The sequence below is a fragment of the Antrostomus carolinensis genome, unplaced genomic scaffold (assembly GCF_000700745.2).
Source record: "Antrostomus carolinensis isolate BGI_N321 unplaced genomic scaffold, ASM70074v2 scaffold6062, whole genome shotgun sequence".
In the NCBI taxonomy this organism is placed as follows: Eukaryota; Metazoa; Chordata; class Aves; order Caprimulgiformes; family Caprimulgidae; genus Antrostomus; species Antrostomus carolinensis.
The window spans coordinates 16,690-42,060 of NW_010297460.1; the positions used below are offsets into that span (position 1 = coordinate 16,690).

Below are 25,371 nucleotides of genomic sequence, written 5' to 3' on the forward strand. Positions count from 1 at the left end.
CACAGCTTCCATCATTGACACCTTGGGCCTCGTAGAGAAGCAGCTGCTCTGGGAAGTCAATGTAACAGGTGAGTGAGTGAAACACTTCTGAAACCCACTGTGTCCTGATCATCATCTGCTCAGGAAAGGGAGCACCTGACCTGGTTTTTTGAGCCAGATTAACTGGGTTGTTCTGCATCTTGCACAGCCACACCTGTGAGTGCAAAGCATGTGTATGTGCAGCCCTATGCAGCTCTCCACACCCAACACGCGTCTTCCACGGCAGAGCATTGCAGGATCATTCATTCTTGTCAGCACTCACATATGCCCATCCTGAGATCTGCACAGGCTCTGCCTTCAGTGGGGATAGCTATAATCCCATGCTCAGTGGACCTTTCTGGAAGAAATTCACCTCTGAAATCTCCATACACATCTGAGAAAAATCTGTTCTTATTCTCCCTCCCCATGTAGCATCATTACCTGAAGACATTTTTTACTTTTTACAAACACCACAGGCTTTGGCTGCAATTACAGCAAACGTGCATTGCTAATGTCTCAGACCTCGTGGCTCTCTCATTTCTGTTATTTTTCCTCCTCCTCCTCCCATTTGCCATGATGTCTGTATGTGCAGGAATGTAGCTCAGAGGAGCGGGTGCTCTCACCTTGAGCTTATTAAAAATCCCACAACAAATTCAAGGCTGTGGGACAGAGGGGTTTCAGTGGTTTCTCACTCAGCAATGGCATCTCCCTGATCTCCCTGCCTACTATGGAGCCACTGTTCTTCATGCAAAGATCAGATGAAGGGGCAAGGTTTTAGCTTAGGAATGGCTGGTGTGGCATCAGCTGCTGGGAAATTTAAATATATTTCCTGAAAGAACAACTTCAACCCACCCACTCTGATCCCAAACACACTGACCTCCCTGGCTGTGTTGCATCAGCTCCTTGGTGAAGATTTGGGGAAGATGTTCTTATTTACATGAACACTTTTCCTGGTCCTTTCTTCCTCCTGCCAATTTTTCTTCACAGAAAAATAAGGAACATATTTCTACAGGCACCACTTCTACAAACTTTGGCTACTTACCAGTGTTCAAAGAAAGAGAGCATGCTTTGTAGCTGAGCTGTCTCTTACATACACCTTAAAAACAGTTGGGATGGTATTTTGCTTGTTTTAGCCTGGCTCACTGCCTGTACACTCAGCTTCCAGACCCTTTAATTTCTGCTCAGTCAAAGCCACAGATTGACAGTGACAGCAAATCAGAGCCCAGCGGACAGCTTCTTAGGTCCCTGCTGGGAGGGAAAAGCAGAAAGGCAAGCTCCTGTAAACCTGTGCATTGGGAAGCATGGTAAATAAATACACAGGGGTGGTAGTTCAGAAAGAGGGTTTGTAAAGCTTGCTTTTGATGATGTTCTTCCTGCTACAACTTGGTTTTCACATGAGAATGTATTCCCCAAACCCATGAGGAAAACAAACAAACAAACAAAAAACCCCAAACAAATATTAAAATGTCCCCAGAGCAGAAAGTTCTAGCTTTCTGTTTAAGTCTGCCTCACCGTTCCTTTTGGTAGGTTTAGACTTAAGCACAAAGTATCCAGGCTTTCATAAATCTTTCAGGTCCTCCCTAGCAGAGTCTGCCTGTGGGTGAAAAAAGCCCACTGGGCCAGTGAGGGTTAGCTGATAACATTTAGTAGAATGCAAGCACACATCAGTCCTGCTACTAGAGCAAACTGACCCTAAGGTCAGTTAGCAAATACTGCAGTTCTCTTCCCTATTTCCTTCCATTTCCATTCTGATGCTCTTCTGGCTTTCTAACCAGCCATGACACTGCTACATACTTCATAGATTTGCAGGGTGAAAGTTTTGTTTCTCCTAGAAAACAAAACTTTTATAATACAAATGTGTCAAGGACCCAGGTGTAGATGTTCATGAAACAGAACAGAAGCAAACAAGTGAAACTTGCCATGATGGAGGGATTTCCTCTGTCTCACATGCCATACAATGCCTCAGAGCAAAAATATACTTCTAGAAAGGGAATGGAAGTAAATTTTTAGGAGGAAGGGAATTAAGAAAATAATTAAATATAATCCAAACAAACGTACCCTCTGTGAATCAGATCCTCAACCTGAAGGGCTTTGTGTGCCAGCAAAACCTGGAGACCTGCTCCATGGAAGATTTGCTTTATTTACACACTATGTGAAAGATGCTCAAATTGCCATTAGGGTAAAAACTGTTTAATTTTTTACATGCAACTTGAATTTGCAAATAAAACACATTTTGTTTTGTTGAAATTGATTTTGAACAAATACCAACCGCCAAGATAATTTTATGTTTGCTTTTTTTAAAGCTTGCTATCTAATTTGATTTTATCTAGCCCTTCTGCACAGTATTACTTTCCCTCACTTTCTAAACAGTACCGATGGCAGGAATCAAGCTATTAATTTTTAAAATGATATATTTTGTTAACTACTTTTCCAGATTAGCCTGGCTTGTACGTCACCTAAACACAGTGACTTGCATGAACTCCCTTTTCATGTGAATTTATTTCTAGCTGTGTAACCTTTTTTTCTTTGCACTTTAGTGTTTCTTCAAGCCTCAGACAGATTTATTTTCCATTTGTTTCTACTTCTTTCTTTTTCTTGTTCAAGCTTGAAAAAAAGGAATTTTGGTGCCCTAACAATATTCAGTTCAATACTTCTTCCCATTCTTCACTCATTAATGGGTTTATATTTTGCTGCCAATATTTCTTGGTCCTTTGAACCTCTTTTATTCTCTTATATTCTCTTTAGCAATGCTAGCCTGCTCTGCATTGTGCTGCCTTTAGCTGTTGTAACAGACTGAGCAGACTTGTCAGATCATTTATGTGCCTCACTGCTATTGTTTGATTTCATCCCCTAGATTTTAGGCCACACCCTTCTGATATCATATCAGCCATTTTGATTTAATGCTTCTTTGCGAAAGAGGTTTTCAAATGTTTTTGAGCTGTATTTTCTGTTCCAAAGCCACTGGGTCTTTCACACATAAACTCTCTCAAAGCCAGAATATGCCAAAAAAAGAGGCACACATTCACAATTATCCCTTTGCTCACTGCACATTACTCTATGATCTTTGACCATTTTGGTATCAAGCTACTCAAATACTGTGTGACTCCCACTGGGTGAAGCTGATTTTGGAGCAAACCTTCAGGTCCCACGCGAATTCTATTCCTGCTTAGCAAGCCACCCAAGATCATCCTTAGGCCTGGAAAACAAGGGCTTCAGCATACAGGATGAATGGTACCCAAGGAGAGGGTCAGTTTCTGAAAGTTCTCTGCCTTAAGCCAAGTCAATCCAATCAACAGGCACAAGCCCCTGAATCTGTGGTCAGTACAATGCTAACCTAAGCAAGAGCAAAATTTGACTCTTGACATACAAAACCCATAACATGCAGTTAAGACCAAGTGTTCATCCTTGTTTAACTCCAGTGGGTGCACTGACACCACTTAAATACAGATTCAGAGCAAGTTCTGTTTCATTGAATGCACTGCCCTGTTCAGGACAGGACTCTTCCAGCTGCAGAGAAGGGGGATCTGGCCAAGCTCAGGCCAGAGATGCTGTTTCTGATCTGGAAAGCCCATTTTTCCCTACTTGGAGAGCTCTAGACTGACTTGCATGTTTCTCTTTTGAAGGTACTCAGCTACTACTGGAGGCATGTGTCCGCTGTAATGTCCAGCACTTCATATATACCAGTACCATAGAAGTGACGGGCCCAAATTGCAAAGGTGACCCAATTTTCAATGGTGATGAAGATACAGCTTATGAGAGTACATCAAGATTTCCTTATGCTCAGAGTAAAAGACTGGCAGAGGAGTCTGTGCTGAAAGCAGATGGCCAGGTGCTAAAGAATGGTGGCACGCTAATGACTTGTGCCCTGAGATCCATGTACATTTTTGGAGAAGGATGCCCATTTCTTCAAGGTCATCTGGATAAGTGTCTGTTGAACAAAAATGTCTACCTGCGCTTCTCCAGGAAGGAGGCTTTGGTGAACCCCGTGTATGTGGGGAACATCGCCTGGGCACATGTGCAGGCAGCCAGAGCCCTGAGAGTCCCACAGAAAGCCAAGCATGTCAGGGGGCAGTTCTACTACATCTCAGATGACACTCCTCATATGAGCTATGCAGATCTAAATTATGAGCTGACCAGGAACCTAGGGTTTGGGATCGAGCCCCGGCTCCCCATGCCTCTGACAATGTTGTATTACTTCTCGCTGCTGCTGGAAGTCGTGAGCTTCTTGCTCCGGCCCTTTGTCAGATACATTCCCTCCACCAACCGTCACCTGGTCACTCTGCTGAACACCCCATTCACCTTCTCTTACAGAAAAGCACAGAGGGATTTTGGTTATGTGCCCCGCTACACATGGGAAGAGGCCAAGAAATGCACCGGTCAGTGGATTGCCTCCATGGTCCCACAGAGAAGGGAGTACTTGAAAAACAAGGTTGCCTAAGTCTTAAGAGGAGCTTAGACCTGGCTAAACATGTAGGGCCTTGAGCCAGAGGAGAGCTGGGCGAACAGCAGCAGCAAACTACAAAGCATTTAAATGAAGAATTTGTGCAACAGGCCCCTCATCCCCACCCCTCCCACCTTGGCCCCAAATAAATAAAAGTGAAACGTTAATTTCTTTGTTGAGTACAGGCTGATCAGGGTAATTTTAGTGTTGTGGTAGTTTAAGTTAGCTGGCAGCTAAACAAGACACAGCCGCTGGCAGCCTCCCCACCCCCTTCCCATGCACTCAGGGAATTGGGGAGAGAATTGCAGGGGTAAAGGTCAGGAGACTTGGAGGTTGAGATAAGAACAATTTAATAATTAGAGTAAAAAGAAAATTAAAATAATAAGAATAATAAGAGTAATAATGATAAAAACTATATGTATATGAGTGATGTTGAGTACAACTGCTCACCACCTGTCGACAGAGATCCTGGAGGAGCAGAAAGCAACCCCAAAACCGAAATCGCAATCCCGGAAAACGAGCCTGAGCGATTCCCGAGAGAATCTCCCCCTTTCTGGTCAGCCCCGGTTAATACACTGACATGACGGGATATGATCTGGAATATTTCATTGGCACATCCAGCTGTCAATTCTGGGTTTTACTAACTACTACACTTTTCTTCTCCACTCCTCCCTTCCACTCCTCTCTTCTTGGAAACTGCCCAAGCACGGTGTCCTTGTAGTTATCAACATTGTTCTCATAACAATCTCCACTGCAACTAAAACAGCGCTTTCTAACTACTAATAAGAAAATTAACCCTATCCTAGCAAAACCCAGGACAACTGTATAGTCCACATCCACTTCTACATCTTGTGTGGCATGAAGACACTATTTTAGTAAGACTCCACTGAGTCCATGGTGTGAACATATCAGCCCTTCTTTTCACTTCATGCCACCTTTAAGGCTTTTGCAAAGCACAATATGTCCTAGAATTATGATTGCACTTTACAAATATGCACTACCCAGCTGTACCCTACTCACCCAGCTCTTGCCAGCATTACCAAACACGCAGCAGGTAGAAGTCACCTGATTGCAAAAGCTGTTACAAATCTTGCTCGCTTTTTCAAGAGCATTGTCCAGTTTCTTGTGCCATTCACCCGACAGTCAAACTTGAGAGCAAATTTGGGCACTGTAAGCATTGTGAGGCCAAAGTGCAACACAGTTTTAGTTAGGACGGTGTGTGGAGGGAGAGAAGGGGTAGATTTTGTCAGGTGGAGGCTTTCATTCTCATTTTCCTATTTACCAATTTTGCAATAAATCTGATGGCTGCCTAGTAGAACAACAGCTTGGAAAAAGGAGAAAAATACTGCAGGACAGCCTTGGTCACTAGAAGGGTTTCCATTGCAGTGTCAAGATATTTGTGAACACTGTCAAGATATTTGTGAACACTGAGGGAAAATAAACAGTGCTTAAGAAAACTGTGCTATTTCCAGGCTTCAGCCAGGAACAAGGGCTAACTTTAGCTGGTAGATGCACATGTGCTGTCTTTGTGCTTTTCTGAGGGCCACATGAATTTCTGCAGAATGTGTAACTTGACTTTTGGGCCAAAAATGTAGACCTTGTCTGAACAATCAGATGTGATGCAGTGTTTGCTTCTTAAACATACAGCTCACTTGCTGAAAACAGCTCTAAAAGGTAGGAATTTCTCTGTTCTCTTCAGGATGGTGTGAACAGAAACATTTAACCTGACTCAGTACTAATGTAAATAAATCACATTTCCAGAGATGCTGGCAGCTTGAAATCTGTGTTGAGTTTAATTATTCAGTAATTATTAGATAGTCCCAGTGCAAATATTACCATTTTCTTTAGTAACATCTTATGTTAAGTACATAAGATCCAAAGCAGTTGAATATCAGTCACCAGAACTTCCAGTCATAGTCTGAGGACACAGAAATAAGTTTTCTAGGCTCCCATTAAAAGGTTTGTAAACACTCAGCAAGCTGGTACTGCAGCTGTTATTTGAATGTCGTTGCTTCACAGATAACTATGTCAATGTCTCCACCCTTCTCCATTGAGCAAGCAGGACTTTTAACACCTCCATCAGAGTTCCCCCTTTATTAGTGAGCACACAGATCTATCTCATGCAAAAGGAGACCCATCCTCTGCTTCACTATAGGCTTGTAACTCCTCTAGAGACTGATGGAGCGTGAGGAGGTTTGCAGCAACCTTAAAGAATGAAGGATTTGAAAAGGAAATTTGGAAATGCAAACTCCTGGATAGAATCTGCACTAGGCAAATGGATGTGTGCAATGCAGTTCAAAACCAGAAAAAAAATCCCAAAAACCATTATTCAACACATTTGAGCTTGCTTATGGCAGACAAGCGGCATATCAGCATGAGGACTGCTAACCAGTGGGACCGCTTTGATAGTGGGATCGAGTGCACCCTCAGCAAGTTTGCAGATGACACCAAGCTGAGTGGTGCTGTTGACACACTTGATGGATTCAATGCCATCCAGAGGGACCTCAACAAACTCAAGATGTGGGCCTGTGCGAACCTCATGAGGTTCAACAAGGCCAAGTGCAAGGTCCTGCACCTGGGTCGGGGCAAACCCTGGTATCAATACAGGCTGGGGGATGAAGGCATTGGGAGCAGCCCTGAGGAGAAGGACTTGGGGACACTGGGGGATGAGAAACTCAACATCAGCTGGCAATGTGTGCTCACAGCCCAGAAGGCCAACCATATCCTGGGCTGCATCAGGAGAAGTGTGGCCAGCAGGTTGAGGGAGGGGATTCTGCCCCTCTGCTCTGCTCTGGTGAGACCCCACCTGCAGTGCTGTGTCCAGTTCTGGGGTCCTCAGCACAAGAAAGAAACGGACCTGTTGGAGCAGGTCCAGGGGAGACCACAAAAAAGATCAGAGGGATGGAACAGCTCTGCTATGAGGAAAGGCTGAGAGAGTTGGGGTTGTTCTGCCTGGAGAAGAGAAGGCTCCAGGGAGACCTTATTGCACCTTTCAATACTTGAAGGAGTCCTATAAGAAAGATGGGGACAGACTTTCTAGCAGGGCCTGTAGTGATAGGACAAGGGGTGATGGTTGTAAGCTAAACGAGGGGAGATTTAGATTACATATAAGAAAGAAATTTTCTACGGTGTGAAACACTGGCCCAGGTTGCCCAGAGAGGTGGTAGAAGCCCCATCCCTGGAAACATTCAAGGCCAGGTTGGATGGGGCTCTGAGCAACCTGATCGAGTTGAAGATGTCCCTGCTCACTGCAGGGGGGTTGGACTAGATGACCTTGAAAGGTTCCTTCCAACCCAAACCATTCTATGGTTCTATGATTGAATGAACCAGCTGTATAATCTCTACTAAGAGACTCTCATGCCTTAGAATCACCTTAAAAAAATAAGATAGTTTAAATCAATTAACGATTTCCCCTGAGAGGCCATGATTTGGTCAATTGATCTTACGGCAGCAGTTTACAAAAGTCCTGTCCCATCCCTTTACCCAATAGCAAATTCAACACACAGACCCATGTGTTTCAGCTGCTTTAGCCTGCAGACTGGTGTTCCAGCATCATCTGCAGATCCACACAAAGGGTAGCATGGGCACATGTTCTATTCTCCTGTCAGAGTTCCACCACATGGGCGAGAAACCTGTGACTGAAGCACCTTGCACTGTCACAGCTGCTCACTCAAGTGAACTTAAGCAGGAGCCACAATTTCCCATTCTTCTGTTAACTGTAGATCATTTTGAAGCAAACTACTGACAGTGCCACCAGCAACATGGTGGCATGGAACCACTCAAGGCACAAATCTTGTGTGCATCACAGAAAAATGGAGGGTAATTTCGGGATCACTCTCTACATGTTTTTAGTAGTTGCTGTGGTCTGGACATAATTTGGCCAACCTTGTTTTTAAACAAAATATTTTATAAGCTGGGTGATTGCCCTATCCAGTAAAGGAGTCAATAAAATGTGGTTTAAGAGGATCTGCTTACAGGCAGTGCTGGAAGGGTCAGCCCCTGCTGCTTAGTTTTTCAATTAGCCCAATGGTATGATTGATTTTCTAGTTTTGCTTAAACCCGGGCCTCAAAATTGACCAAAATGAGACCAAATCAATCCCACATCAGTCAGCCACTCATTACCAACAGCAACAGTTAGACACCCCTCATCCAGCTGCTACCAACTGCACCAGACACACAGGTGCGAGAAATGGCAGTTGTGCTCCTGCCTTGCTGCTATGCCCACTTCAAACATCTAAGTCTCAGTGTCTAAATATGGATCATTTTTAAGCTGCTGAATTTCATTCACATGCCCTAAAATTTCTTTCTGAAAGATTGCTAAAACCAAGTCTGTTCTCTACCCAACAGGACTCCTAGTTCTTGGTGAGAATGATTTGCCCATGAAGGACAGTAAGGACTCCAAGTGCAACTTGCAGACAGGGGTCATGTCTTACCTACCAGTGCTGTTAATAATCACGACTTCACACTAATAATTGCACCTCCAGGCCCCTCCAAACATGCTCTGTTCATTTCCAGATTGAGGTCCAGCTCCTATTAAGCTCTGTTCCCCTCCCATGCTGTTCCTTTGTCCTCTGTTCCCCTTCAGTCCCAACTGTGTATGCTCCATGGCCCTTCCAGTACTTGTGTTTGCACTCTTACACCTTGTGTTCCCGCTCTGTTCTCATTATGTTCCCCCTAGACTCCTCCATTAGTGCTCTTTTCCATTCCCTGTGCTTCCCACTGAGCTCTGTTCCCTGCCAGTCCCTTCACTTCATGCATCTTCCACCATCTCACAAGTTGAGGAAGATGGGCTCTGTACCTTGTGGCTGTGCCAGGCAATCCAGAGTTTTTCAGTCCAAAAACCTGGAACAGCTCAGGGATGGAGGGAAGCCAGGAACGTAGAAGAGTGGGCTTTGTTCTATTCCTAAGGCCCAGCTGCCTTCCCTGGGCACCCAGGTGTCCAACCCCTCCATTTTCTCTCTGAACCCCTTTGCCTCCCTGCCCTAACACCACCAGAACTCAAACCTCCAGGGTCTTGCAATGTTGTTCTAACTCCTATACCCTATTGTCCTCCTTAGGCTTCAGGAACACTGGTGTGCAGGATCTCTCTATTCTTTGAGCAGAGGAGAGGAGGGAGGCAGGGGCCAGGGGGAGAGGCATCTCAGTGTGTTCTATCCCAAAAAGCTTTGTTAGCCAGGTTACCCTGGGCTCTGGGGCTGCAGGCTGGCCAGTGGAGACAGCAAAAGCTAGAGGGCAAGCAAAGCAGGGTACAGCTGAGATCTCAGAAGCTCAGGTGTGCCAGTTGTCTGGCTGTGGAGAACCAAGGAATTTGCAGCATGTGAACTTCCATGGAAGATTAAGTACAAGGATCTGCAAAACTGGCCAAGGACAGCCAAGGCCTCTTCTCTTTTGGTTAGAGACATGATGCACAGGAAAGGTAGTGGGCCTGAATATTCATGCTCTCATTCTGTCCAGACCTCTCTGGTGAAAATCTGTTTAGCTGCAGCTCTTCTGTTCATGCCTCCTTCCCCTTGAGCCTCACCATTCACATTCTTTCTCCCTCCAGTCTCCTGCGTTGTTGTCTTTTTTCTCACCAGATGGTTCCTTTCCATTCTCCTCTGTACAGATTCTGTTCCCCTCTGGTTCCCTCCAGTTCTACTTCCACTTCCATTACCCTCTGGACCCCTTCATTTCCAGTCTGTCTCCTTCCAGTCAGCACCATTCATGCTCCCCTCCCTCTGATTTGCCTGCTTGCACTCTGTTCCAACGCAGCAGACTCTGAGCTGGCCATAAGCCTCCAAAAGCCTTCTAAGTACATAAAATTCACAGCCCTCTGAGTGCTGCTAGTAAAGCTACAAATCAGCTCCACATATTTACATAGACACAATTATCTCAGTTGCCTCCAGGGTTGAATAAGGCTCTTGGGATGCGTAAGACAAAATACTGCTGAAGGCAGTTACCAAACCCTGCTCAGAAAAGCAAAAAGGTTTAGCAAGCACCAGCATCCCTTATTTTCTAGGCTAGTAAGATTTCATCCTAATGCCCAATGAGACCAGTGATGGACACAGATATGGCTGCTCTGTCACTGAAGTAGTAGAAAGGACAATCTGGGCACACAGAAATTTAGCAGGAAAGGAAGGAGGAGAATAAGAGAAGCAGATCTGCTATTTAATAGGGGAAGGTACTTAACACATCAAAGAGCTGGAATATTGAAACACATACTAGAAAACTGGGACATCTTTGTCCAGGTTTAACAGGCTTCCTAAAATACCTACAGATGCTGCCAGAGAGAATAAAGGACAACTTTTCTTCTGCAGTTCAGTAAGTGACTATTTTCCCAAATGTGAGCTCCTGTTGCTGGAGCCTGCTTTGTCATTTTTTGCCTTCTCAGTAACACAGTGGTAACTTTTCATCTCTCCAAGGGCTGTGCTCCCAGCAATCAGATTTCTAAGCATTAGATTCCTCCTTTGCTGAACTTCCTCCCTATTTTTTGTTACCACATCCCTTCCTTCAATCCCCAGGACAAGCCTTTCCTGCTATTATTCCCTCCTCTGCCCCTACCCTGCCACCCCTCTCCCACCTCATCAGCAACCTACTTGTACTGTGACAGAGACCCTCTCCTCCCCTTGGTGGTTTCTTCCTACTTTTAATCACACCATAGAATTTATAGCAGAATTTTAATTTTAAAGGCAATGCTCCTAGACTCAAGGGAAATGCTGTCTTGCTGTCTATTTCAGGTGAAGCTTACAGTGCTGCTTGAGGTGTGTCGTGTTTTGGAAGCACTTCCCACACTCAGCACACATAAAAGGTTTTTCTCCTGTGTGGACTCGCTGGTGTTTGTTGATGTGAGCACTTTGTTTGAAGCACTTCCCACACTGGGAACACATACAGGGCTTCTCACCCATGTGAGTTCGCTGGTGCTGGGTGAGCGTTGAGAAATCACTGAAGCCTTTTCCACACTTCATGCATTCAAAAGGCTTCTTGCCAGTGTGGCATGTCTGGTGATTTCTAAGGTGAGAGTTTCAGCTGAAACTTTTCCTACGTTTGAGACAAGGGTAGGGCCTTTCTCTGTGTGCATTCTTCTGTGAGAGAGAAGGCGAGAGCTCACCCTGAATTTTTCCCCGCATTAACTGCATATGAAGGGCTTCTCACCTGTGTGGGTTTTCTGGTGTTTAATTAAATCAGAGCACCACTTGAAGTCCTTTTTATATTTGGGACATTTCTGGGGTTTGTCTGTCTGGGATGCTTCATGCTGCTGAAGATTTGATGCCTGACTGATGCTTACCTCACACTCACTGTGTCCAGAGTGATCATCTCCTACAGCATCTTCTGGGTGGAGGATACTGTGGAAGCCCTCAATGACCTTTTCTAGATGAATGCTGTCATTCTATCTCTCTCCACAAAGGTCCCTCTGGTGCATTTCTGACACGTGCTGGCTCTTAGAAGCTTCTGCCTTGCTACATCTCTGGAACGCATTACCTTCAAATGCCTCCAGTGATGTCTCATATTGTTTCATGTTCTCAGGATCATCTGCCAGGGGACTGTCATCTTCATTCCCACTATTGGCTTCATCAACTTAATGAAAGAGAAGCCAACATTAATGCTCAGCAAAAAAGCAAGATAAGGAAAGGGACTTAGAGACTATGAGCCTTTGCTAAACCCGAGTTTAAGGTTGGACTTGGAGGGCAACACCCCTTCTTCACCCACAGATTCAAGATTGTTCCCATCCTTAATCCCTGAGGACCAATGATGACCTGGACACCTGGCTGTAAACTCAATGCAGAAGTGACTTTACTGGCTTTACGCTAGAGAGGTATTGAATTAATTTGGTATATTTCTCACCTTTGGAGATGTTGGTGGGGAGATCCCTCCCTGTGATCTCCTTGAAAATGGCCACGCACAGCTCCTTCCCTTCTTCCATCTGGAGATCACTTGTGAATGGAGCCCGAATGAGACTGCAGAGCAGGGGTAATTACCACCCCAACCGTCACTCCGTAGGGAGGATGCTCTTCACCCTACAAGCTATGGCAGGGAATGGCTGGTAAATTTGAGCTGAGTATCTCTTCCACAGCAGATGCAAACCTCATGTTCACAAGGGGCCAAGGCCCAAGGGGATGGAGTGCAGGGAAGGGGAGCCTTTGTCCTTGCACCTGAGCAGGGAAAATCCTGCCCAGGACAGCAGGGTGGGAGCATGGCCCAGATGGCACTGGCCCCCTCAGTGCTCCCCTCGCCTCCCGTGCAGCTGTGGTGGGGAAGGTGTCTGGGAGGGTGGCTGCTGCCCCTGAGAGAAGCAGCATGAGAGGGGACCTCACTCTTTCTGCCACTCCCCTCAGGAGCTCCCCTTCTCCCCCTCACACCTCCCACCGCGGCCTGGCCCAATCCTGCATGGGGTGAGGCCTCTGCAGTGGCCTGAGGGGACATGGGTGGCTCCTGGGGCAAGAAGCGGGTCAGCACCTTCTCGTCCATTGTGAAGGAAGACCTCGAGGTGAGGGCAAAGCCCAAAACATGGTGAAGATCCTTTAAATTTGCAGAAAGGCTCCCTGCCTCGAGCTTCTCACAGCCCCCAGCCCTGTGGAGCTGTACCCCTCTCCCCAGAGCATCTGCTGGTGTGAGACCTGCCTGACAGCAGGACAAAAAGGGAAAAAATAAGGCCTACATTATTTATTTTTAGTCACATTTTTGTGGTGTGGTGTGGTGTGGTGTGGTGTGGTGTGGTGTGGTGTGGTGTGGTGCGGTGTGGGTTTTTACACCTCTAATTCTTCCTTTGGGTTTCTTGGTGCCAGGGCGCAGGGAAGGCCAGGGGAAGACGAAGAGGAGAGATGGACCCAGGCAACTGTCCTCCCCCAGCACCCTCAGGTTTGCATCTGTGTTGTCTCTCGCTTCAGGTATCTGCCCAAAATAGCAGCGTATCTGCAACAGAAAGTCCAGAAAGCCTGAGGGGATGGATACCTGAACATGTCACCCTGCTGCTCACGAGTGAGCCTGTGCACATGGTTACCCGCTAACGAACACAAGCCAATTAAGATATTTCAAGGGATACCAAGAGGGAGAACAGGCACGCTTACTGCAAAGCAATTGATTTGCTCTAAGTTGACACTTTAGTCTACTTCGCAGTAACTTGTTTATACACTCTTATGCTTGGCAGGTTGGCAAAGTAGCTACAAAATGTACTCGATCAGTAAGAGCCTTATTATTTTTTAAGTTCGCTGACCAGTACCATTCATCTCATTTAATTAGCTTGTTGGTAATCAGTAAAGCAAACTATTGGTTATCAATGAAACTCCGCTGTCAACAGGATCAGAGTCAGGAAGAAGAATTTTACTGATGTATACATACTGGAAAAGAAAAAAATGTTAAGGTTGCTTTGCTGGAAAGGTGTTTATTTACCCTTCAGGCATGCTGAAAAGGGGGAAGTAGCAAAGAGGTGTCAGTGATACTTAGATGTGACACACAAATCCATGACTTCTGGTTTCAGCAGGTAAAAAGCTAAGTTTAAAGACCACTTTTTGCTATTAAATATTTTGTCACCAGAGAGGAACAGATTTTTGCTTGCTAAAATGGACTGGGAACTCTAAAGCTATTCATATACATTTCTAATATATTTAGGAATACTGAAGAAGCTCCAGAGGAACAGAAGCAAAAGTGGATATCATGGCAATACTGGAAATACATGCCTGGCATTGGTATTGTTAATATAGGATATAGGCAATGGAAGACAGTTCAATAGTAAATGTCAATGACCATGTTTTTATGGAGAATCCATATTGTCAGACAAGCACGACATTGGCATTTTGAGAGCATTGCAGATTTCAAATTATAAAAGTTTTATTACTGGATGAAGTTTGATTTACATGTTGTCATTTTACAGTGACATTTTACTGTATTAAATTAATTAATACAGACTAAATACTCAAAATCACAAAATAAATATTAAATTTCTCAATTATGATATCTAAATCAAAACTTCTCTTTTTTTTTAAAAAAAAAAAAAAAAAAAAAAAAGCTTTGGCTCAATTCACAGGGTTGGTGCAGAATCACAATGTGAAACATTATGTATAGCCTCTGCTAGATAGGAACCAGAGTAACCATGGTCTCTTAACCTGAAAAATCTGCCACTTAATACTTCTAGATAGAAAAGATTATAGCTGCTGTAAAGCTAATTGAGAAAGTGGGAGTACAGTAGGATGCATTTCAAAAGACGCCCTCGTATCACCAGTTCTTGTCACAACCCCTGTAGTCCCATGTAATGTTCTTCTCCCCCTTTAAAGCTCTCCATCTGCATCTCCATCTAAGCTCTACAACCACTGGATAACTGGAATTCATGTGTGGCTGTGCCATGGATTTCTTTCTCATACCAATGTTTGTAATTTCTAGAAGTTCCTCATTCACATAACTAAATTTTGCACATTTCTTAAATAAAATGTGCCTCTCCCGTGCTAGCAGCAAGCACTGAATATTAAGTAGTTGAGGACCAATCTAAGAAAGGGAAAAGAACAGTAACCACAAATAAAGAAGATAGATAGATATAGTAAATCTCCACCTTTGTCCTATAACAGCTGCCACTCAATTTTGTAAGTGTCAATTAGGCAGGTAGGGAATTTGTCGTCAGTTTGTCATAAGTTCCCAACAGTGAGGTGCTCAGTTAACAAACTGGTTTAAACTGGGGTTAGGCTTATCTTCTTGTCAAGTTAATCTCTCACATAAGCAAATGCAGAGAACTTTTCTGCATCAAAAGTATGTCTACCAACCTGGTTTCTCCCAATACACCTGCAGAGTCATAGGAATGGGTGAGAAAGAGGTCCGTAGAGAGCAAGGGCTGAAAGTTAAGCACTGCCCTGCAAAAGCACTTACACTATATAGTACTTCCCATCAAAATGCTTAACATGCATTGTTATAGACCATTAAGGCAAAGACTACTTTGTTCCTGCCTTAAGATGTGGAAAACCAGCCGAGAAAGTTAAAAGAAAACAACATGTGTGAAGGCAAACCAATTTTTGCATTTGGTATTAGTAATACAATTTTACTCTTTAGTATTTTCCAGATATTACAAACATTTCAGATTGCTTCCTTCTGCATTTTGAGGGATTTGTTTGATCTTGTTTTTACTGCCAAAGCCTTTCTAGCACTTCTATTTGAAGAATGCCAGGACAGTCCAATGGTGCACAGGCTAGCAAAGCCTCCACAAAATTTGTTCAGCAGCCCATTAAGTCATTAATTTGTACATCTGCTGGCACTAACTAGAAGAGCTGACCTTATCTCCAGGTGAACCATTCTGCTCCCTTCACTTTCTGTTGGTGCGGCGTGGTGCAACCTAGTAGTCATTGCTACTGGTATCTGAAGATGGTACAATGGTAAGAAAACTGAATCCATGGAGCCGTGCAAGCAGTGCTTGATGGCCTTAGAGGTCCACAATATCTGTGCACAGTCTCTGTAACTGCATCAGCTTCAAGCACATCATGTTTCAGCTTCACATAGAGTTTCCAAATGCAGTGCAAAAGAGTCTTTACCATCTGATACTGAATAGCTATAATACATCTGCCTTTGTGAGTCTTCATAGGTATTTCTCAGTTTTTGTAAAATACATGATTAAAGAGTTTTAAGGTGTTAGTACACAGGAGAGTTTTCCTAGCTTGTTAACCAGCTATTACACTCCAAACTCATAACCAGACTCCAAACCCAACCCTTGTTAGCCAGCTATTACACTCTCACCCATAGCTTTTCTCCAGGACTTTCTGCTTCAGTAAGGCTCAGCCTGATTTGAAGATCTTTCTTTCAAAGATATGCTGTAGCACCTTCTCCTCAGATTAATTACCAAGTGATACTCTTCAAAAAGTCATCCAGGCCTTTTTAAAATTATTGCAATAGTTCTCAAAGCTAAAAGGGACAATTACACGATCTGTTCTTATTGTCTGAATAATGTAATCCATAGACTTTCACTGCCTTATGTCCACTGAGCCTAATAACTTGGGCCTGACCGAAATGTTTAATACAGAAAAGTATCGAGACCTCATCTACAGATGTCAAGGGAAGAAGAATGCACCACTTCGCTTGGTGATTAGGTCTTTTCACTGTTAAGAATTCATACCTTATTTTTCAGTCTGGATTTGTCAAGGTTCAGTTTCTAGCTTTTGATTCCTTGTTATGCTTTCTCTACTCGAATAAAAAGCTCTTCATAGCTCTGAAGTACCTCCCAGTGAAGGTACTTACATACTCTGTAATCACCTCAACCCTTCAGATGTTTTTGTAAAAAATTACATGAATGGAGCATCTTCACTTTCTCATTACATGCCATTTTCTTTTTCAAATTTTCTCACATCTCAAATTTTTCTATGATATGGTGAACTAATCAGAGCTAGATATACATTTTTCTGATAATCTCACACGCAACTTTAGGTATGTAAGCTTTTAAATTAATCTAGACCAAAAGCACACTGGATTTTTACATGTAGTTGGGCTTTCTACACACTTTAATTCTAAATGCTGATGACTTAAGGCAAGGTGCATACCCACTGCTATGCTGAAGACAGTCACTCACGGCAGGCTTATTTTGGTCCATCTTGCAATTATGTCTCTTGCCTATCAGGCTCTTGAAATAAACTCTGTCACACAGGTATTGCCAGGGCAATGTGGCCTTTCTGGCCAGCCACAAGGAATAATCAAGACATGAAAACTGTTTTATACTGAGCATGGTGTGGTAGGTTTTGCCTGTAAGTGGTTGAGGTGGCTGGTTTTGAGTGTTCAAATTTGCTTGCTTCTAGGGACTTTCCCTCAGCCTTCCTAAATTTACTAGTTATATATTTACAGAAAGTAGTGACTTTTACAATGATCTCATTTACCTTGTACTGTCTGTTCACACTGTTGTTATAAGTGAAGGAAGGGAAATAAAAAAAATCACAACCGGTTAGCTCTTGTAACATGCCCTGTGACAGACTGCAGATTAACCAGGTCCCACTGCAGGACATAGAGCCCAGCTGGGATCTCCTTCTCCCACCTGTACTGCCAGTGTCTCAGTGCTTGAACTTAAGCAGTGGGAACAGCAAGGAGCAGGCAGATGTCTGAAACATCTGCTGGACATCAGGGCCCAGGCTGCTGGTGGCAGAGGTGCCAAAGGCAAAGCTTCCTGCTGTAGCGGAAAGACAGCTGGAAAGTGACCACCAGGCAGATCCAGGTGACATCCAAGTAAAGGGACCAGGTTTGCATTTTGATCTTGTCAGCCTTTCACAGGGGAAGGTGTTTTGGACAAGGAACATCAGGGACCAACTGCTGGGCAGGGTGAGTGCAGTATGAACCTGTGGTTTTTCTCACATGTCCCCTCCCTGCAGCTCCTGGCCTAGGGCACACCGAGCAGAGCGAGATCTGAGCCTAGTACTTACTCCTCGGTGGCATCCTTTGCTTGGAAAGGAAGGAGTTTATGATCAGCTGCTCTATACGATTAATGCTTGCTTCACACAATTGAAATCTGCTGCTCTGTAGGTCTGTGCCTCTCATTACCACAAGATGGTATCTTTAGCAATAGTTTCCCCTTACTTGCTCTGTGAAGTGAATATTCTGACTGCTGAGTTTCTGCATTTACAAGGCCTGCAGTTTTATCACAAGTAAGGCAGTGCAAGGTTGCTGGTGCAGGCTGCCTTCTACTGGGTGTCAGACAAACAGAGCCAAAGGATTAACTCTGACATTTCATACACTCACAAAAATTTGCTTTCCATGTCCAGTATTCATGCAGCTATTCACCTTGCCTCCTCTCCTGCTAACATTCTTGAGTGCTTTGCAACCCCTCTTATAAGTCAAAATTTCAGTGTTGTTTTAGGGGAATGGCATGATACACCCATTTGAAAAAAAGTCTCTGGTTCATTCTCTAAAGATTGTTCAAGTGGGAGTAATGCCGTGTTTAGCTGTGACAAGAGAACAACCAGAGCACAGCCCAGATGATAGCATCTGGAAGAACCTCCCAAGCACAGAATGCTACTGTCTAGCTTTCCATTCCTGTCTAAGGACAAATCTATTAATATGCAGGGAGTCTGCATGGGCCCCTCTGTACAGACAGAGAGGTAGTACAGGGTTTAAAAAAACTCCAAGTGTCTCCCCTCCCGTCTCCCTCCAGCCCTCCTGCAGTGAGTGGTGGGAGAACTACAGGTGACGGAGTTAGGGCCAAGTGTATGAATCTCATCCATTATTCATTTGGGAGAAGTAAAATAAACCTGTTCGTATAAAGATCAGCGCAAGAACCCAAAGTAACTGCAGGACTCCCATATCACAGAACAGTTTACTTGGATGTCACGTTATGCAGTGTTGTGTTTTGTACTTGCTTGCTGCGAGCTGTGTCACTGAAAACAGGATGTTGTCAATTGTGTGTGCTTGAGCCAGAGCAGTCAAGAGGAGAAATGGCCTGCTATGTCTGGAGAATGAAGATCCATGTCTAGAAAAGATTTAAGTTTAAAAAAATTTGCTTTCCAAAAAGCAAGTTGCCCTTATTCCAGCATTTGTAGCAGTGCTCAGGGTGAGCTTTATGCAGCAGTGCCCGCTCTTGATTATTTCATGGTGCTGGTAAAGTGCTGGAACCTCTGCCAGATTGGGAGATATGCCAAGTTTTCTTTTTCTTTTATTTTTAAGGGTGTTATTAATCATTCTGGAAGAAAAGGGAAGGGAAGGGCTTGGAAATAATAAACTATAGGTGACCCAAAGGCTCAAAACCCTGAAGACATGGAAAAAGATCCTCAAACTTAATATTTAGAAGCAATCTCATAATTCTTGCAGTCTGACTCAGAGTTTTTGAAAAATTGGGGTTGTCAAGCAGCTAAAAACTAAACTCAACAGGAGCCAGTTGAAATCCCACAGTGTCCACAGAGTTTCCAGCCCCTCCCTGTCAGGCATGTTTGCCTCCCTCGAAGAAGAAGGCTCCTCCCAGTCATGATTCACATCCCACATCACAAACTCACCATCATCCTTTGTGTTGATTTCCTAATCTATTCAGGGCAGATTGCTGTGTCCACTGCATCAGGTGTTACACATGCAAATGAGCAAAGGATGTTCAGCATCTGGGAGACAGACCACGAGTGCCTGACATTTGAAATTGGTTTCAAATGTCACCATTTTGGAAGTTAGTCTCGTACTATTACTGAAACCAAATAATGATTTTCAAATTTTGGGCTGATTAGCCTGGATATGCCTTGAACACAGAATACAGTAGCCAACAGAGAGGTGAGAAAGGTGATATCAGCACCAGAATACAGCCAGCCACATCCATGCCCCTTCCCAACAGCTCAAGCTGGCAGAGAAGTTTCCCCTGCACAGATAAAATACAGAAGTGGGCAGAGCACCTTTCTGATGCAGCTAACAAGCATCTGGCATTGAACATAAGCTGTTCAGAGGGAACATCTCCAGGGCTATGCACTGTGCTCTGTGAAGGCGTTGATGTGTTTTCCCCATAGACCCCTGTTCTATTAAGAAACAGCATGAGCAGGACTGGAGGAAATCACAGGCAGTATACAGAAAGGTTTACTTAGACTATACATCTGGAAAAGCAGCATTTGCCTATTATTTAAGCTAATAAAAAATCAATGCCGTGATGTCTCCTGGACGTGCTGGTAAATTTTTCCATGCTGTCACTGATCTCATCAAAATCTCCTTCACAGGAAAGCAATTAATCCTACAAGTTGATGATTGGTGGGTATTAAAAAATTTGAGGGATTCTTTTCCTGAAGGAAATTTCCAGTTCAGCCAAAAAATATCTCATGAGAACCTGAAAACCTAACTTTGCTGTGATACAAGTAGGAATGCAGTGTCTGAGTTTACAGGAGCTTGACATAAGGTTTTAGCAGACTGTAGCAGTAGTTTGATATAAATGGTTGCCAAAGTAACACTGGTTCTAAGATTTGAGTATACTAACAGCAATAATGCATGGATACTTTGAAATTACTTGTCTGGCTAAAGTGTATAAAATGCATAACTGTATCAATGCAGATCTGAGTACACTTGCAAAAATGCCAGAGACCTGCCAGGGAAATCCCTTAATGTTTACATTAATTAGTGTAGAAATAACTCATAGACATAAAGCACCCCAAGTAATAATGGGATATGTACTCGAATAAAGGACAAGATGAGCCATATACAAACATGGGCAAAACAGAATACAAGTACATGCAACAAACTGTATCTTCAGAGATTCTCTCTCTGAGGTTACTGATGATGTTTACTCACTTTGCTGCATAAGAATCATTGCACAAAGGACTCTATTTGTGGACTGTATCATTCTTCTGTTTTAGTACCATATTCCTTGTTCCTCATTTCTTGTTCAATAACAAATCTTTAGATAAAAGAGACTGGTGTCCTATGTTGATTGTACTGTGTTTCAACACATTGCAATCTGTTCCTGATTCAGTCACAGCAAATTAAAAACAAACAAAAAAGCTAATAGGGTAACCACGTTAGAAAAATTAATAGCAAGTATTTTTATGATTTTCTATTCATCATTATTCAACCAGCGTAGCAAACATGAACCAATTACTCCCATCCATGTAAATAAGAAAGGCTTTTTTTTTTTTTCCCTGATCTAGTGGCATTTTACCCTTGCCCTGCACTAGAAATAGATACCAGCACAAAGGAAAGGGCTTTTGTAAATTCAGCCCTAGATACAGAGCTCCCATAGGAGCTCTGCAATGTAGGACAGGAAGGGACTTCCTATATCCTTGATTCAGGTACCTGAAATTGCAGGCAAGCACACAGCATCATCCTTTTCTTCAGCAGATCAACATGTTTTCTACTTCTAGGACCTCGTCAGAAATTCTTCAGATATTGCAGATATCAGTTTCTGTGGTTTTGTTTTGTTTTGGTTTGGGGTTTTTTTGGCAGATATGTCTTCCATGAAAACTAACTTTTTTCTCTCCCAGGATGATCAGCCACTTGATGTGTTGTGGACAGCAGTTATCCTTTCTGTCAGTTTTACATTTTCCCAGGCTAAACTCTTCTCACCTCTCTTGCCACCACCTCTCCTTTCCCTGGTAAGCCTAAATACTCCTGTTCCACTGAGTCAAGCCCTTCTAAATCTAGGTGACCAGAACCATACACCGTATCTCAGATATGCTCATCCTGCTTTGTACAACAATCATACTTTTTTAGTTTCATCAGAAATACCCTTTCAATGTATGTGTGTTTTGCCAACACCATGAGGCTCTTTCTCAGAGCTTGTTCTACACACTGACAGTCTCTATTGAATCAGTAAGTGACTGGACTAATTTCTAAGAATTCCTAATTCCATTCCTCCCTGTATGTCAAGGGCTATTACATACAAAGACACCACCTATGCCTCAGGAAGCTGCAGATCATTTCAGGGTACGTTTGTGAAGTATCAATACATACTTATCTTTCTGCTCTTCTGTGAGGTTAGACAGACCTTAGTTTTGAACCAGCACAGCCATTCTTCTATTTTCACTTGCTTTTTTTTCACCTTCCATTGGTGATCTGTGTCATTATGTCTGACTATACGTTCAGGTCTTTCTCAATGTTAATGATTTAGATGAGACATGAGGAAGAAATTCTTTCCTGGGAGGGTGGTGAGACACTGGCACAGGTTGCCCAGAGAAGCTGTGGCTGCCCCCTCCCTGGAAGTGTTCAAGGCCAGGTTGGATGAGGCTTTGAGCAACCTGGTCTAGTGGAAGGTGTCCCTGCTGATGGCAGGGGAGTGGAACTAGTTGAGCTTTATGGCCCCTTCCAACCCAAATGAGCCTGTGATTCTATGATTTCAGACTGACAACATCCCAGATTATAGTGAAAGGTTTTATTCCTAGTTCCTAGAGGAACAAGTTTGCCCTTTGACTTTGTAAATTTCTTTTGTCTTCTGCTGTTCCAGGCCTCAAGATTACTGCTCCTTCATTCTCTTTACTGACAATTTTTCCTAACTAGTACCAGGACTTAGTGACATTCACTAAAACATCTAGAAGTTTCCTTCTCTGTTTTAAACTTCATTGTTTCTCCTTTATTCAGTTTCTTATCCATTGTGTAGCTCTTGTGTTCAAATTCATATTTTCAAGACAAATTAATCAAGACGCAGTATGGCATAAATTACTGGAATTCAGTTACATGAGATGTGCCATACATCCTTCATCTACAGAATGATATATCTCATAAAAAGCAGTATCTGCTTACCTTGAAAACTCCTGTCTTTGGTATCCCACATAATTCTGCATCTTCAGTGACTCTTCAAAATACATTCTGTGGGCTCATGGATGGTTCAATTTAAGCCAGAAGCTCTGTAGAAGGATTCACAGGAATGCTGGGCATGATCCACACACCAGTCATGGATGGGTCTACCCGTCCACATGAGAAATCTTCCTGCATCTCACCTCCTGGAACCTGTGCACAGGCCTCTGTTGCAGGTGATGCAGCAGACTGCTGGCATCCACTTGTATTCTTTCGGGCTTCCTCCACCAATTTCCTTGCTGAAGCTTCATCATGGATTGGTGAAGAGATGGGTATGCAGACATACACAGCACCAGCTTGTGGAAGAAATTACTTAGGGACATTCTTCCTTTTTGTAGCTGTATCAGAAGATACAGACAGACATGATACCTGTTGACCATAACTACTTGTACAACGGAAACCACGTAAGAAAGAAAACAGTGAAACTGTTGGTACACATGGATACACAGTGATTTTTTCTTCCTCCCCAAATCCTTCCCTGAAATTTTACCTGCAAGTAGTTTGGCTATGTCAGTGACTGCTATTCTCAAACCTTTTCACATGGGAGTTTGCTCAGTCTGATATATTGTCAAAAAACTTTTGCTCTTCACATAAAAAAAAAAATATATATATCACACCCCCACCAACCTTCACACATCCCACATGTGAACTGGCACAAATAGAGTAATGTTTCCTTTCCAAAGCCCACAGAATGCCTACGGCTTCGCACTGAGAGAAGCCAACTCCCAGAGCTATAAGATGAAGGCTAAAAATAATCCATTAAGGATTAATTTCAGGACTTTTAAATACAGCTAATTAATATGCATAGGAAAGGCACATGGTCTCCAGGAAGAACCACACACTTATACAGTCTACAAGGGAAGGGAGGGGGACGAGTGACATGCAGGCAGAGTGCCAAAGGAGAAATAAAAGAAGATATTCGCTATATATCCTCGGATAGAGGACGTGCAAAGAAAGTGTGTTTCAGAAGAGGTGGAAGCAGAGGAGTGGAACACTTCACTGTTGAAGAGGCAGAGACAATGCAGTGCAACCACAAAGGAGAAGATCCTGTTTGAAGAGCAGTGAGGACAGTAACAAAGCCTTCAGCTCTGGCCAAAATATTACACAGGAGGATAGAGAGCTTGATAGGTCTCAAGATGGGTGGCATACCGGGACAGCATGTGTGTACCCAGTGTCAGGTGTTGCACTGAATTATGGCATTTCAGAAGCAATTTTCTCTTATGAAGTAACACTGAAGGAGGTCACTGCATCCTGAGGCAGAAGCCCCCTGGGAAGGCCGGGCACTGGATATAAAGCACCGAAACAGGACGCACAGAGTGACACTTATGGCACATCATGAAAACAAGGTACCGCATAGGAGCAATAGGGGTGATGTCAGACAGTAAGGATTACCTAGTTAATGCAAACCAGAAAGCAAATCTGGTTATTCACTCGCTGTACTGCGAGAGCTATAGCAGTTGTTCAGTAAATTTAAAGGTGAATTTAATAGGTTCCCTCAAAGCAATTTCCTCGCACCAATTTCCCTGCGAACACTGAAACAATTACAAACTTCTTCCTCTTCATAGAGGGCAGAGGAAGGGATGGACAGAACTAATTGCCCAATTCACGGGCTATTTAGTACCAAGAAAAGCTGGGCTTTTAACCTGGTGTCTTAAGAAAATTAAGTTTATTTAGTAGCACTACTTTTCTGCCTGCCCCCTTTAGCATCATCACTAAGAATCTTTGAACGTTTTTAGCCACTTTCAAGCAAATTTAACAAAAGGGTAGAAATCTCAACATTTTGTGAGATTTACTGGCTTTCATAATGGAAACAGCCTCAAAGTGTTGCACGTTTAGCTACATCGTGAGCACTACAGCAACCTGTTAAAAGCAAGCAAGGGGTACAGGGGTTTAATTTTGCAACAGGGTGTCTTGATACATGTTTAAGCTGACAAAGTCCCTAGTAGAGCTGCAGGGGAAAGAAAAGGTACAGCACCACTAAGTCTCTGAAACAGGATCAGGTTCACAGTCCAGTACTAAAGGAGGTTGCTACTGGAGGCAAAGGACACAAAACATACCTTTTTCACTTAAAGACATTCTTTATTCAATCTTTTTTTATATACAATATTATTTTTAATCTGTAAAAAGTACATATGCATGATTCCAGGTCAGAGGCAGAAGGTTTCCACATCAGAAGATAGACTTTTGCCCTTTTATTATTTTGGAGGAAAAATAATCTCTCAGTTTTAGACAAAGCAAGAATAAAGGCAGAATGCAAATCCAACTTCCACCAAGCAATTAGGATTAAAGGCAACAATTCATTGTAACAAGTCAGGCTGTCTCCTTCAACTTCAGTGGTTCCCAACTTTTCTAGGCAATTACAGAGCAGTTGGTTAGAAGGGGCTGACAGCCGAAGCAGCTAGAGCTTATCGTGTCTGCTGCAGTTGTATGCACAGAACTTGCAAAAGAGCTTCAGTTTCTTCTTTGTATGGCAACTCAAACTCTTGAGTCAGAAGACTGTTTCTTAAAATTCAAGGAGAGAAAGATGGATGTCTTATCAGGGTGAAGAAATCTCTGAACTACAGTGTGGATCAAGAGCTTGCTTTCAGTTTTCTCTGGTAACAAGAAGCCTGTTTCTTACTTGTCCCCTTAAAAACATAGACTAGACTTACTAATGTTCATAACAGGCTCAATTTGCTAAAAGCCTGAGATGTAAACTGCCTTACCATTTTCTGTGGATGTCAGGGTTACTTTTTTGA

The 25,371-nt window shown here is 43.3% G+C and overlaps 1 protein-coding gene across 1 annotated transcript in view; it reads left to right on the forward strand.

Annotated features, from left to right (window-relative positions):
- Positions 1–4,551, forward strand: part of LOC104520429 (3 beta-hydroxysteroid dehydrogenase/Delta 5-->4-isomerase-like) — an 11,116-nt gene extending 6,565 nt beyond the window's left edge. The window contains exons 2-3 of the mRNA XM_010162119.1: positions 1–68; positions 3,642–4,551. The exon at positions 1–68 is cut by the window's left edge and continues 88 nt beyond it. Coding sequence (XP_010160421.1) covers positions 1–68; positions 3,642–4,456 — 883 coding nt within the window. The 3' untranslated portion in view covers positions 4,457–4,551. The remainder of the gene's footprint in view (positions 69–3,641) is intronic.
- Positions 4,552–25,371: the final 20,820 nt, after the last annotated feature.